Source organism: Argopecten irradians, chromosome 3 (genome assembly GCF_041381155.1).
Source record: "Argopecten irradians isolate NY chromosome 3, Ai_NY, whole genome shotgun sequence".
NCBI lineage: Eukaryota > Metazoa > Mollusca > Bivalvia > Pectinida > Pectinidae > Argopecten > Argopecten irradians.
In genome coordinates, this window is record NC_091136.1 from 22,268,943 (window position 1) to 22,284,069 (window position 15,127).

General features: G+C 35.3%; 1 protein-coding gene across 12 annotated transcripts in view; it reads right to left on the reverse strand.

Annotated features, from left to right (window-relative positions):
* Positions 1–410: 410 nt before the first annotated feature.
* The window catches only part of LOC138317868 (dual specificity tyrosine-phosphorylation-regulated kinase 1A-like), a 69,362-nt gene continuing 54,645 nt past the window's right edge, over positions 411–15,127 (reverse strand). For 9 of the 12 annotated variants that reach the window (XM_069259836.1, XM_069259838.1, XM_069259830.1 and 6 more), the window contains 6 exons: positions 14,484–14,631; positions 13,730–14,016; positions 8,558–8,704; positions 6,915–7,055; positions 6,281–6,563; positions 411–4,854 (listed from right to left, as the gene is read on the reverse strand). In XM_069259836.1, the coding sequence (XP_069115937.1) occupies positions 4,148–4,854; positions 6,281–6,563; positions 6,915–7,055; positions 8,558–8,704; positions 13,730–14,016; positions 14,484–14,631 (1,713 nt within the window). In that variant the 3' untranslated portion in view covers positions 411–4,147. Of the gene's footprint in view, positions 4,855–5,646; positions 5,714–6,280; positions 6,564–6,914; positions 7,056–8,557; positions 8,705–13,729; positions 14,017–14,483; positions 14,632–15,127 lie in introns of all 12 variants that reach the window. The other 3 variants (XM_069259842.1, XM_069259841.1, XM_069259832.1) reach the window with 3 other exon arrangements.

Genomic DNA, 15,127 nt, shown 5'->3' on the forward strand with positions numbered 1-15,127 from the left:
CACAGAACATAGCCATACATGAAAGAGTGCTCGGAGTATTCCAGTAAGGTACACTTATACAAATTGTTGAAAAAACTTGAAATTAAACAGAGCCTTCAAATTATAATACAAGTTGGAGTTATGACTGTCAATCCTTTCGTGCTGTCCAGGTGTCCTTGTGGAAATGTGTTTTGTGGTCTCTGTATATCTCAAGTATAAATCTTCACCATTTAATACATAGTTTTTTTCATATATTGAGCTTTAGATTAAATGGTGATGTCTATATTAGTTTATTATCTATTTGAATACGATAAGATAGCAACATTTCTTAAACTTTACCATAAAGTAAAGAACCATATTCAACCGGTATCTTAATTCCAGCATACAATTGTCCAAGTTGATTAAACGTTAAAAGAAACCATAAGGCAATGTTTTGTCATGTGATAGTTTAATGATGAGTGAGAGGATAATTACAATGAACTTTGTACAAAATACATGGTCACCCCTTCAGAATGTTGTACACACACTAAAAACTCAAATGGTAGAGATAGGTCGATACACTACTGGTGGTCGCCAGAGTTACCTCCCCCTACACTGTGACAAGCGAACCAAGGGATGAACAACAAACTTCTGGATCCAGCTATATGCTAAAATGATAAAATCTCCATATTCTCTTTATTCTCACACTCACTCTCTCTCTCTTCTGCATCAGCACATAAGATCAGGAAGAAAAGATACGAAAACAGATTGGTCCGTTTCTTTTCAATGCATCATTTTCCTCAGAGGGAAAATATTTTGTTAAAAATATCTAAAATTGTTGAAAGAAATACTTGTAGATACTATCTTAGGATGTCCTCTATATTTTCACAAAATGTACTGTAATGAATCTTTGCTTTCTTGGATTGAAACAATGACTTGTATAATTCAATACTTGGTTCTTTTAGGTTTTCTTTTCTTTACTACATCAGTCTTTTAGTAAAATTTAATTAAAATGCAGCTAAAAGATCAAACCAATAACTACTGATACAAACGGTGATGCAATAAAGTTCAACCACACAATAATTGATCATTCATATTGTAAAAAATCAACTATATTGTACTTTAATAGCTAAAAAGGTTAAATACCCTGCCGAAATCTAAATAAGTTTGTCCGTTTTCAATGAATTCTCCATCCATGTTTTTATACCGAAATTTATATGTATCAAAATAAGAGTACCTGCTACTGACATGAGTTTAGAGTTTGGCAATGAACATATTTGGCACCTTAGTGTTGGTACCTAGGTTATAGACCTAGGGATTAAAATACACCACCGTATGTCGCACATCATCATACATCAACCATGTTAAATACCCTCGGATGTTTGTATTTAGAGTAATGCATGCAATAAAAATTTCACCTAAGGACACGTGTTGTATTACACATATTTATAAATTATTACATGCTAATTAATCAGGAAACATAAAAATCTGAAATAATCTATTACTGAGCAGGTAATGGTCTTGTGCAGAACTGATCATGGAAAAACAAATTGTCCCCCTTTGACTGTGATGATGTTTTACCAGATCTACATAATACATGTGTATTGGTTTTAGTATGGTTTAACAATGAATAGCCAGGTGTTGGAATTTTTTGGTTAAGAAAAAAATTGAGGAAATAGTCAATTTTCTACTGTAATGCTCGATAGTATTTTGTGGTAACGTTTCTGTTTACCAGATAATAAAACTTGAAATCTAGAGTTGATAAAAACCTAAGATAAGGCCTTATAATTATAAAGGATCATCAGAGAAAAAATGGTACATTTCAGTAGGTATCCATCAAAATTAACCAAACTTATTGTACAGTATCATGATAAACAAATAATCCACCCATTTCCATTGTTATCATAATAACAGGTTATCAAACCATGACATCATTTTCTTTTTCTAAAAATTTATCTAATGCTCCTTGAAGTATTTCCTTTACAACAAAACATTATTACATATTTCCAAAGTCTATTGAAAATTTCTTCTCCAATCCAATTTTACTACTACAATACTATGTCCCCATCCCAATACTTTATAGCTAGGTAAACCTTCTTATGCCCGCTGTAGTTCGTCCCCATCCCAATACTTTATAGCTAGGTAAACCTTCTAATGTCCGCTGTAGTTCGTAGCCCATCCCAATACTTTATAGCTAGGTAAACCTTCTTACGTCCGCTGTAGTTCGTCCCCATCCCAATACTTTATAGCTAGGTAAACCTTATAATGTCCGCTGTAGTTCATCACCATCCCAATACTTTATAACTAGGTAAACCTTCTAATGTCCGCTGTAGTTCGTCCCCATCCCAATACTTTATAGCTAGGTAAACCTTCTTACGTCCGCTGTAGTTCGTCCCCATCCCAATACTTTATAACTAGGTAAACCTTCTTACGTCCGCTGTAGTTCGTCCCCATCCCAATACTTTATAGCTAGGTAAACCTTCTTACGTCCGCTGTAGTTCGTCCCCATCCCAATACTTTATAGCTAGGTAAACCTATCTTACGTCCGCTGTAGTTCGTCCCCATCCCAATACTTTATAGCTAGGTAAACCTATCTTACGTCCGCTGTAGTTCGTCCCCCTCCCAATGTAATTCTCATGTCCGATTACATAACACACAGAAGTGGGTATGATAGTTATATATAGATCAATTAAAATGATGATTTCCAATCGTATACAAACCAGTCTCTCACTCAATAACAAGGATAATTTGACTCACATCTTTCTCTCAGTAACAGGTGATAGATTCTCTTTCTCAATAAATAAGGTAAAAGTAACATTTACAAACTTTGTATATATCATTACATTGTATATTCCCATTATTACCACTGTACAGGATGTCTCATCGCTATTCACAGCAGTGTATTACACTATAACATTTGTCCTATTCCGTGTTGTGTAGATATGTTACACATATCAACATCGTATCACATTTGTAAATGGTTTTTTGGTTGTCAATATTCAATATCTCAACACATCTTGGCTTTCCTCTTTGAAGAATTGTCAATCATACCAACACATTGTTATAATTTGATTTCATGTGTTATATATATTGCCATGACAACATTTAGAGAAGTCTTTTGTCTTCCATTCAACACTGGCCACTTAGGCAGGAATTAATTCTATGTTTCCCAAGACAATTCCAATACATTTATTCTTTGTCCAAACAATCCATAATTTTCTCACCAAATTAGTGTTTCTTCCTAAATTCAATGATTTTTTTTCTTTAATGAGAATATTTTGAACAAATCTAATATGAATTGAGATTTTCACGCATTCAAAACTAAAGACAATATAAAATTTCTTGTAAATGTGTTATCATTATCTTGACATCAAAATACAGAGAGAAATTATTGATGGTTTTTGTTTGGCAAATGATTGTAGATAGCTAAGTGGACAGAAGGCCACCGTTTGGAATGGTAGAGTTAATTGCCCTTGTTTATGATAATAAACTACTGACACGACAATAGTAACAAACGGACCACACGTAACATCGTCTTCACACGACTGAAATGCTGCATTACACCTCCTGGACCACTCATCTGCAGATTACATCCGAGATGAAGCACTGAGTGAATTGATCTCCCCGCCATGGTTTCAGATCAAGGTGTTGTGAAGGTCTCAGTGACCTTTGACCTTGGCCAGCACAAGCTGGGTCTTAGTTGATAGAATTCACCATCATCCAGGGATCACAGTCAACAATGTATTGGAACATACACAGGCTCCTGGCTTATCACAGACCCCTAGTTATGTATGGGATCACAGGCCCCTAGCTTAGTCAAGCTTCCCTATTTGTAACCTTTCGTCGAGTGGATCATTTCCTGTGTTTCTGGATCAAGACTCTGAATGACTGGCATCTTGGGTAGATATCGACTTTCTTGCTAACGAGCAAAACACTGCCAGCAGCGGCAAATAGCGCTCATGACGACGACAGCAGATGGCAACAGAACACAACAACAACGAAGGCTGTTTAGGCGACTGGCTGACTGCAGTGACATCGATACCTCCAGAGTGAGATATTCCACGGCACAGAAGACGACAAACCCTACTCACAGTATGTTCACCACAACAAATTCCTTTCTCTGCAACCCAACTATTTCTGCTAGCCACTGCTCTAAATGAGAAGAAATGCTCTAAGACTTGGCGTACCATCAATGACTTGCCACTGGGCTTTGTTGTACCACAACGCCATGCATGGGTGAGTCTTCTCCACGCTCTGTGGCCCCATGTGTGTGTTGGCTAGTAGTGTCTGGATTGCTAGCATTTGTACTAGTTTGTATAGAGAAGTTGAATCCTGTCGCGGGCCAAGTCTGTTGTGAGTACTGACTATACTGAGAGGCAGGGTAACCTGCCATCGTCGGCAGCTGTGCAGGGTCGTTATGGATCACCTGCGTATGGCCATGACCTTGAAGATTGGTTGTTAGGTCAACAGCCATCCCCGCCATTGCAGGGTATGAAGTCCGTGACGATGTGAAGTTGCTGGAGTTGCTGGGATACCCGACAGATCCAAGCAGTATGGCTTGTTGCATCTGTGGCTGTGGTGCATTATGCTGTGCCACCATTTGCGGTGCAGTGCCACTTGGTGGCAACTGCGGAGGAGACTGGTGTGGTCGAGACGAGTGGTGATGTGTATGGTGCCGGTGGGAGCGGCCATCACTTGCTGGTGCCCAGTTCTGAGTGGCGGGCGGCTGTTGATATGTAGGGACTGCCTGGGGCGGCCCTGATGCTGGACTCTCACACTCCATGTTAGGGTACTGTACACCTTGACCCTGGTGGGCAGAGTGGGAATGAGAGTGAAGCTGAGAGTGATGCTGATGTGTAGGATCAGAACGCGCCCTCCCACTCGTCGAAGAACCTACTGAAACAAAACACGAATGTAATTTAACTTGCGAAAGCAAACATAAACATGACCACAATATACAATATAATTATTTTAGTCATTCACATTATCAAATAAAAGATACCAATTTATCTAGTATCTTGTAAAAGCGAGCATTCAACATAAAATTGAAATATTTATTGATAAGAAAATAAATTATAATCAACAAATTGCTTGTTATACAACATATTTCTCAGAGAACGCAAAAACATTGATAACACATGCAAAAGGACACTTGAAGCTGATGAAAGTGATGATACAGATGATGGAGAAATGATGGATCTAAACTTTATGTAATGAAATATTTCATTTCAGCTAAAATATCTACACTACAAAAGTAAATAATTTCTGTCCATAGTTGAATTTCTTTCATATTGATTTTAAGCATTTTAATAGATTTCTGCACCAAACCAAAGGCGTCTCTGGGGCACGTAGATGCTTTACTCTAATATTCCTTAGCATATAAATTATTTGACCTGTTGAATTGTTATTTTTTTCTTCAATTTTTGGATTATAAATTTCTTCATTAGAAAGTTAATAAGAAGAAATCTTTTCCCTTAAATTAGGTTTCAAAACAGATATTATGAAATAGCTCATTACTATACAAATCTAGAATTCCTTTTCAAAATTGTATTTGGTGGATTAAAAAGAAATATTTCATCCATAGTGTTTGTAATGAATTTACAGAGTTACTGCCCTTTATCATCAAAGCATTCACTCAACAGCAGCTACACACTAAAGTTTGCCAGTAAAAATAAAAGATATATTTACATTAACTGTAGCGCCAGAATTGTCTCCCCCCTCTAAGACGTTATGGGTGAAGAGATCCATTTTATTTCTGAAATTACAGGAGGGCAAAAATGAAATGTGAGTTAGATTTTGGCAGTATAATGGAACTACCTCATGGTATTAATTAACAATATGTGTTAAATAATCTGTATGGTTGGGTCAAAACAGAGAGGAATTTCTATGTTGATTTCAAATTATAATTACAAATTACCACCACATGCATGATTCAAGAAAATGTTTTCTCTATTCAACTGAAGAATTCTGTTTTTTCCAAAGAAGCCCAGACAAACAAACTTGGATGAAAAAGATCGTTGTCAAAATCTCGACATTACAGATATCAGTTACTATCGATATAGAAATATTTCATTACATATGAATGTATTAGATATTCATGCAAAGTAATACTTTTAGTTTTAACTGGAGTGGACATCCTACTTTTCTTTTGATCAGTATACTTTCCGAGCTATTTAGGCCCTCTGAAATGATTGGTATGTATGGTAAGTCTAATGATTGAAATAAAAAGAAGTTTCTCCATTCCCACTTAGGACATGACAAAAGGTTTGAAGAATGATCATGCAGAACAGAAGACTACAAAAGGCCATGGAATTACTGGTACCTGTCGGACTTGAAACATGCTGTTGTTCCATTGCGGGACTATTTGACGCACTGTTCGGCGTATTTGTGCTTTCATCCGTCGTTTTCTTAAAGAAATTATGTTGAAGGGCATAATACGGTGTAATCCTTGTTTTAGGATCAAATTCAAGCATCCGGAGGATAAGGTCTTTAAATTTTAGGTAGTCGGCCACATTGTGTCCAGGTTCTCCTGCCCGTCTTCCTCCCGGACCACCAGTTTCCGCTCCTATCACTTCGTGGAGCTTCCGAGACCCAGGCTGTTTGTACTGAAACAGAAAACAGCAGAATCTTTTAACTTTATTCTAAAATTTCAGATACAATATGTTTGTCCAAAAAGACACCAGGAATAATCTTTTTACTTTTTTTGTTTGTTCCTTTTTCTCTCATAATCTAATAAAAAATATTATCGCCCTTTGGTCAAAATATTTTTCATGGACAACATTCAGCAAAACTATGATTGAACAGCCGATATGAATGCTACCATTAGAAAACCAACAATACATTCCAGCTATAAAAATAATGTGCTTCTATTACTACCCTGACATAGTGTGTGGTAAGTTTATAAGAAGGAATCGTAAAATGTAACTGATTCACCATGAAAGATTCCAGCTCCATACCTTTTTGCCGTCTTTTGACTTCTTGCATATGTAGGTTCCGTCTGGTAATTGGTCAAAATATTTACGAGCTTTAGGAGCCTGATCCAGTAGATTTTTTGGAGGCATGCCGAGCACTTCGACAATTTTCATCATCTGGTCAAACTGAAAGGACAAATTCATAGTTTTTGTCATCAAGCACAAACAAAGTTGATAAAAAGATGAATACATGTTATCAAAACCTCATTAAGATTTCCATTAAATTGAGTGGACAAGCAACAAACCGAAACTTCTAACTTTCAGTCAGATGATCTCCCTTACACTGTACGTACATTGGTTGAAGTAATAAGAATTACTTTAAAATTAATTCCATGTCATTTACAACTTACTTTTTCCTGTACAGTCATATAAGTATTCTTTGATAGTTTACTTTGATAGTTTACCTATCTCTAGGTTCAGTGGGTTGGTTTGTATTGATATCCTATGAACAGTTAAGGTCCTTTAACTTACAGAGAACTGAACTGCTTACAGTAAAACACTGTTATAAAGAATCTCTGGGGAACAGTAAAATTACTTTGTTATTAGCATAGTTCATTATTCACATAGTACAGATATATTATAGGAATATTCATGGAGAATGAAAATTACTACAATGTATTTCGTAAACATGCTTGTTATAAACATGTTTTACTGTAATACAGTGTTTTTTTCACTTACTATTTTCAACAGCCCATGCCTTTTCAATTGGGAAAATAACTCGGAATTTGGAAGAAATTGGGAAAAAATTTCGGGCGTGTAAACATTTTTCAAAATCACTTGCCCCATGCAAGCAGAGCCCAATAATTCACTTGCAATTGCCCAAAATTAAATTCCACTTGCCCCCCAAAAATACCTTTTTTATCGCTATACTGTACTTGCTAGAAAATTGAAAATCAATTTTTTTAGAATTACATACCATGTATCTAATAAACATTTCTAATTCCATTTTACAATATGTTTTCCTTCTATTATTAGAAGAAAAAAATAAAACAATTAATTTGCAACACCTTTTGCATTTTTAAAACTTTTTTTTTGTTTCTCTATTATTATTTTTTTTTTTCTAAATTCCTGAATTCCGGAAACCGGATTCCGGCTCCATTATTAGATCCCAAGTGCTACTTCCTACCTTGAACAGAGATCGTTTTTGCACAGAAAAACTCCTTGCTTATGCCGAAAAAAATAATAATTAGACGACTTATAATGTAAGTTAACTCTGGAAACATTGTGATATGACTTAAAAGCAGTTAACTATTGTTTTAATCAGCTTGAATGCCTGTAAAACGTCTCTGAACTGAAGGTGGACCTAGCGACCTAGTTACGCTCATTTCGATTTTGTTTGCATTTTGTGAAATAAAAATTGTTTCTAATCCCAAATTATTTGTTTAAGTAATGTAGAATATACATGTATTTACACTTTCAAGGAATGAAAACCTGGTACAAATTATCAACACAAATAGTGTCATTTTTGATAAGTTTTTATTGGGAAATATGACTTTAAAATTGGGAAAATAACGCATTGTTTGGCTAGGGGAAACAGCCGAAGTTCGGCTGTAGATTCGACCAAAAAAACCACTGTAATATGTATATTGCCTCCTTCTTATAGTGCTGGCTCGTTGAACCAAACATACCTCATTGGAGCCAGCAAACAGTGGTTCTCCCGTGTGCATTTCCACAAGTATGCAGCCTAATGACCACATGTCTATCGCTAAATCGTAAGGGATTCCTAGTAGTACCTCTGGCGATCGGTAAAACCGACTCTGTATATATTGGTATATCTACAAAATATAAAGGTTATCATCACTCATTTAGTAATAGACAAAATCATATTTATTTTAAATTATTGATATATCAGTTTTAATTTAATATTGATAAATCAGCATTAAGTTATTTATATCTGGACACAGTTTCATCAACATTCCTTAACTTAAATTTCCCCATAGAAAAGCATTACAGAAGTTAAGGAAAAATCTGAAGGAGTCTTCCTTTAAATCTGTAATGCTTTCCTATGGAGACAATTTTGAGATAAGGGATTATCTAATTAAATTAAATTAGATTTAAGGAATGTTCATGAAACTGGGCTCTGGTATGTTTGTATCAAGTTCAAATGAAATCAAGGTTAAGTGAAATAGACCATCAACAGAAAGTATCAATACAAAGGTCAAGGTAATACAGGCCTACAGCTAAAGGAAGCATTCACATAAGGTCAAGGTCATACTAACTGATTGACATATAATTCATACCTATGCTAAAACATTCCTAGTCATGACCATTAAACCCGACATATCATAGGTCACACAATTGAAATTTCGGGTATTTTAAAACAATTCATTAAATTTGTGTATAATTTGAATTAAGCTGAGGACGCCAGGATCAGATCAAACAATAAGTTTATTTCCGATACAGCGTCTGAATACATCACTATGGTCAGGTAAATTAAGATTGTGGTCCTGTCTAGCCAGTGGACAAGCCAATGACCAGACAGAGCCATGCAAGCACTGCCTTCGAACAAAAAGTCAAAATTACATTATGTGTTTGACCATTACGAGAACTTGTCTAGACACACTATGACACATTGGCCGAGAGGTCTAGACGTTGACCGCTGGAATGGAATGACCACTTGAGAAATCCCCCAGGATCTTACCACACATCTTTAGAAAGTCACCAATATATATTGCATTTAATATTTGTAGCAAGTGACCGTAAGTTTCAAAGGTTGCTCAATCATCGACAGTAAGTGTAAATTGGTCAGCGGTGGCTGGAGTCTAGACCTATTGGGTCACACGCCTTGGTCAGTACAGAAAGCAATCGGCCGTTGGTGGCCAGACAGGAGCTGTGCAGCATTGGATTTATGTATACGGCTAATGAGTTTATCTCCGACATAAACTGGTGCCTATGTAAATGTGAGGTGTCTGCTTAGTGTAGCCTACCCTCCATTGATTTTATAAAAGCTCTACAATTCTAGTATTTTCTCCACCGGCAAGCTTTCAGGGACGTTTGGTGTAACAACTGTAGGCTGTCTTTCTCAATCTTCATGTACCAATGTGAATTTAAAAGCCTAATAAATACTTCACAATTTCATTAACATGTTCATGTTTGAGCAACAGGACTATTTTATTTGATAATCAGTTTTTCTGTGGATATTTATATTCTGTCAATGCTTTTTTTTTTTTTATTAGCGAATAAAGCCAGCTTTTCTATTGGTGAATAAAGTCAGCTATATATGTCGGCACTTGAATAAGTTTTCTGTGTATGCTTCAACAGTAATAAAGTCTAACAGTATCAATGACTGCACTGTGTTGCCTGACCATTTTACTAAGTCTCTAGGGGGAATGGCTGACAACAGTACAGATCTAGGAGTATAGCAATCAATTCTATAACATTTCTTGTTATTCCATAACATGTTACATGTGCTATTGAATTAGATAATTCCATGGTATTCTTACAATTGGGAAGTTTTATCAAGGCTAAATATATCCTAAGTAAAAGTTTCTACTTCAGTACAATCAGTAGAGACAGAAATCAGTCATAATGTTCATTAATAATCAAATAATGATAATGATCAAGTCTGCAAAAATAAAGCAATGGTTATTTTGTAGTATTTGCCTTGAGTCACTGCCGATTGTAAGTTTTAATGTTTACATAATGACAAGTATCAGAACTTGGGGTTCGTCCAAGTCTATAATACAACAACGCTTAACGGCATGTAGACAGTCATGTTTTTATACATAATAAGTAACAGGGACTAATGCAAATCTATCATTTTTAGTCTACATAGGAAAAAGGGACTTGTGTAAGTCTACAGAGAAAACAGGGAATTTTGTAAGTCTACAGAGAAACTGGGACTTATGTAAGTCTACACCGAAAACAGGGACTTGTGTAAGTCTACAGAGAAAACAGAGACTTGTGTAAGTCTATAGAGAAACTGGGACTTGTGTAAGTCTATCATAGTCCAAGTCAGCAGAATGAACAGGGACTTGTGTAAGTCTAGCCTGAAGAATGAACAGGGACTTGTGTAAGTCTAGTCTGCAGAGGGACTACCAAGTCTAGCCAGTAATCAGTAAGCGACATCTCTATAGGCTGACTAATGCCCAGGTTTTACCCAGTCTATACAGCAGACACAACACTTGAGTCAGAGACACCATTAATATACATACTTTACACCTTACCAAGTGACCTCACAAAGTTTTACTGCGTATCTCTCTCTAAAACTGGTCAGTTCTTTTAGTTCTGGACAATTTTCATAATGTAAAAGATGCAACATATTTGATTATGAGACAAAATCCATTTCAATTTAAATCATTTTCAAAAATCTATCAAATTTCAAATAAATAAATTTCTTTTGATGAACAGAAGCTTCAAAATTTTAAACACTTTGTCACTTAGTGAACCCAGGAAATTTAAGTGATATCAGCCTCTTCATTAGAAGCCCTTAACACTGAGGTATATTTTAGTGTCCTAATTAGATCATGTTTTATCATTAATTAGACCAACCCTTAGCCTGCCTTACCTAGTCACTAGCTGTGGTAATTAATTTTTCATTGACTGACTCACAAAGTGTTGAAGAGAACAGGAGGTGTTAATCGTCTCAAGTCATCATGTCAAGATATATCGTCTTAATGTGCCCTTTTTTCTTGATGATAAAATCGTCTAACATACCTTATAAAAAGTTCTTATAAATGATGCAACATTCCATGACATCCCCCCCTCCCATTTTTTTTTTTTTTTTTTTTTTTTTTTGAATTTTTTTTTTTTTTTTTTTGCATTTTTCAGAATGCAATTTTATCTGAAGTTATTTACAAACTGAAAAGCACAGAGAAAAAAAAAACCCAGACAAATCAATAAAGAAAAGACAAAGCCTATTATAACCAACATCTGTAAGATTCATTGTCTAAGGATCCAGGGAATGCCTGTTAAAAAGTGAGCTATTTATCAGTGAACAGGTACGTTAAAAGTGTCCGAGCCCTGTGGACCACCAGACAGAGCCATGTATCTCTCACCACATCAAACAGTTCTCTCAGCTGTTCATCACCCTCAAATCCTCTAGATTCTCTTTCTATAATTACTTTGTTCTTACAGTGACTGTAATCATTAGTTTGGTCACCTCTCGCCCTGTTGTGTAAAGTTTGAGCATGTTTATCCTGTTTACCAATCTCCCTCTGTGTGTATGAACTAGAAATCTACAAGAGGATCTCTCCAGCTAATTCCAGCCCCAAGTCAGACAAAAGGACATTTACAGGGATAACTACCGCACAGAAAACGCATAAATCATCTCCAGGTTATAAGCTATCCAAAGGAATTACTTTCTTAGTACAACAGAACCGACCAACCATATCGCTTCTCATTCCATCATCAAGATAGCTTTTGGGCTGCAGATAATTTGTTCATTAAAATCGTCTGCAACATTCATGAAATATTGTCCAGAGACGTTATTTTTTTGTGCGTCTCTTTCAAATCCAATTCTTGCCTGTTACGTAATAGGTGTCTATTCAGACGAGGGAAGCTAAGACAGACTGGAAGATTCAGATCCTGAATTTGTAGGCTAGGAGATTAGAAAGTGATGGCTGCCACATGGCAGAATCTTAGCATGGATAAGGAGGTTTCAATCCCAAGCTTATCACTGCTACAACATAAATCTGAACACACCAAAACTCCATCACACTCTCAGATTAAACAACACACTTTTGATACAATATAAATTCCAAAGCCATGATATGATAGACCAAAGTTGTTCATTATCATTCACATTTCAAGGACTTTTGGTAAAAAATTTTTTTATTGAAGTAGTCGTAATCAGCATTTTTGCTTTGGTTAAGGCAGCTTTGTTGATACAACAGAACTTGGATTATTGACTGATCAGCAAAAGTTATCCATTGGTGCTAACATCCATCCACAAGTTTTAAGCAGAATCCTTATAACATTTTGACTTACCTAACTTTTTTTTAATATCTCCAGTTTCTCACTCCAGAGAGCAGTTGACCATATAATCCGTAATGATAAATTAGTAAGTCAATATTTTACCTTAACTTATAATTTTTTTTTTTAAAGTAACAAGCATCTTGACCTTGAGATACTTGTAAGTTATGTATCAATTAGTTTAGTACCATTTGACCTTGCTCTTGAGATACTTGTAAGTTATGTATCAATTAGTTTAGTACCATTTGACCTTGCTCTTGAGATACTTGTAAGTTATGTATCAATTAGTTTAGTACCATTTGACCTTGATCTTGAGATACTTGTAAGTTATGTATCAATTAGTTTAGTACCATTTGACCTTGCTCTTGAGATACTTGTAAGTTATGTATCAATTAGCTTAGTACCATTTGACCTTGATCTTGAGATACTTGTAAGTTATGTATCAATTAGTTTAGTACCATTTGACCTTGCTCTTTAGATACTTGTAAGTTATGTATCAATTAGTTTAGTACCATTTGACCTTGATCTTGAGATACTTGTAAGTTATGTATCAATTAGCTTAGTACCATTTGACCTTGACCTTGGGATACTTGTAAGTTATGTATCAATTAGCTTAGTATCATTTGACCTTGATATTGAGATACTTGTAAGTTATGTATCAATTAGCTTAGTATCATTTGACCTTGATATTGAGATACTTGTAAGTTATGTATCAATTAGCTTAGTACCATTTGACCTTGACCTTGGGATACTTGTAAGTTATGTATCAATTAGCTGAGTATCATTTGACCTTGACCTTAAGATACTTGTAAGTTATGTATCAATTAGTTTAGTATCATTTGACCTTGACCTTAAGATACTTGTAAGTTATATATATAAATACTCACCCGTTGACCAAGTTGACAAGAACTTCCAAAATCCACAATCTTGATTGCACTTCGTTTCGGATTACACAACAAAATGTTTTCAGGTTTAAGGTCACAATGAATTATATTTAGCTCAGGTGTTGCTAAAAATAGCAACGCCGTACACAGTTGTTGAGCAAACTTTCGAGTCAAATTTAACGAGACTCCTCGGAAATTAGTGTTCCGTAATAAGTCATACAAATTGTAAGAAAGAAGTTCGAACACAAGACAAAGGTGATTCCTAAACATGAAATGTCTCTTGAGTTTCACTGAAAAAGAAAACAAAGAACAACATAAGCATACAGAGCAGTACGACAAAATAAAGTAAAATTATAAATATATGATACATAATTTCTTATATTTCTGAAATAATTTCAGCCACAATAATCTTCACCAGTGCTCCATTTTACATGATTATGTTTTGTGGTAACAATTTATATCCAATACAGCTTTTACGATTTTTCTTTGGTTACCCATGTGTAATATGTTTTCATGTCATGTTTATTCATTACTTACCTATGTAATACTTATTTTCCCTGTCATGTTTATTCATTACTTCCCTATATAATACTTATTTTCCCTGTCATGTTTATTCATTACTTACCTATGTAATACTTATTTTTCGTGTCATGTTTATTCATTACTTACCTATGTAATACTTATTTTCCCTGTAATGTTTATTCATTACTTCCCTATATAACACTTATTTTCCCTGTCATGTTTATTCATTACTTACCTATATAATACTTATTTTCCCTGTCATGTTTATTCATTAATTCCAGGAGTTTGACCTCTATCTGGGCCTGGTTCAGGAAAGGCTTTTTATTCTTGATTATCTTGATGGCTACTTGTTCCTGGTCTGTGTGGTCGTAAGCCTTCACCACCTACAACATTACACAAATATCACATTTCTATATCTCAACCGTGTGGTCGTTAGCCTTCACCACCAACAACATTACACAAATATCACATTTCTATATCTCAACCGTGTGGTCGTAAGATTTCACCACCTACATCATTACACAAATATCACATTTCTATATCTCAACCGTGTAGTCGTTAGCCTTCACCACCTACAACATTACACAAATATCACATTTCTATATCTCAAAGCCTTCACCACCTACAACATTACACAAATATCACATTTCTATATCTCTACCGTGTGGTCGTAAGCCTTCACCACCTACAACATTACACAAATATCACATTTCTATATCTCAACCGTGTGGTCGTAAGATTTCACCACCTACATCATTACACAAATATCACATTTCTATATCTCAACCGTGTAGTCGTTAGCCTTCACCAAGTGCACCTACAACATTACACAAATACCACATTTCTATATCTCAACCGTGTGGTCGTAAGCCTTCACCA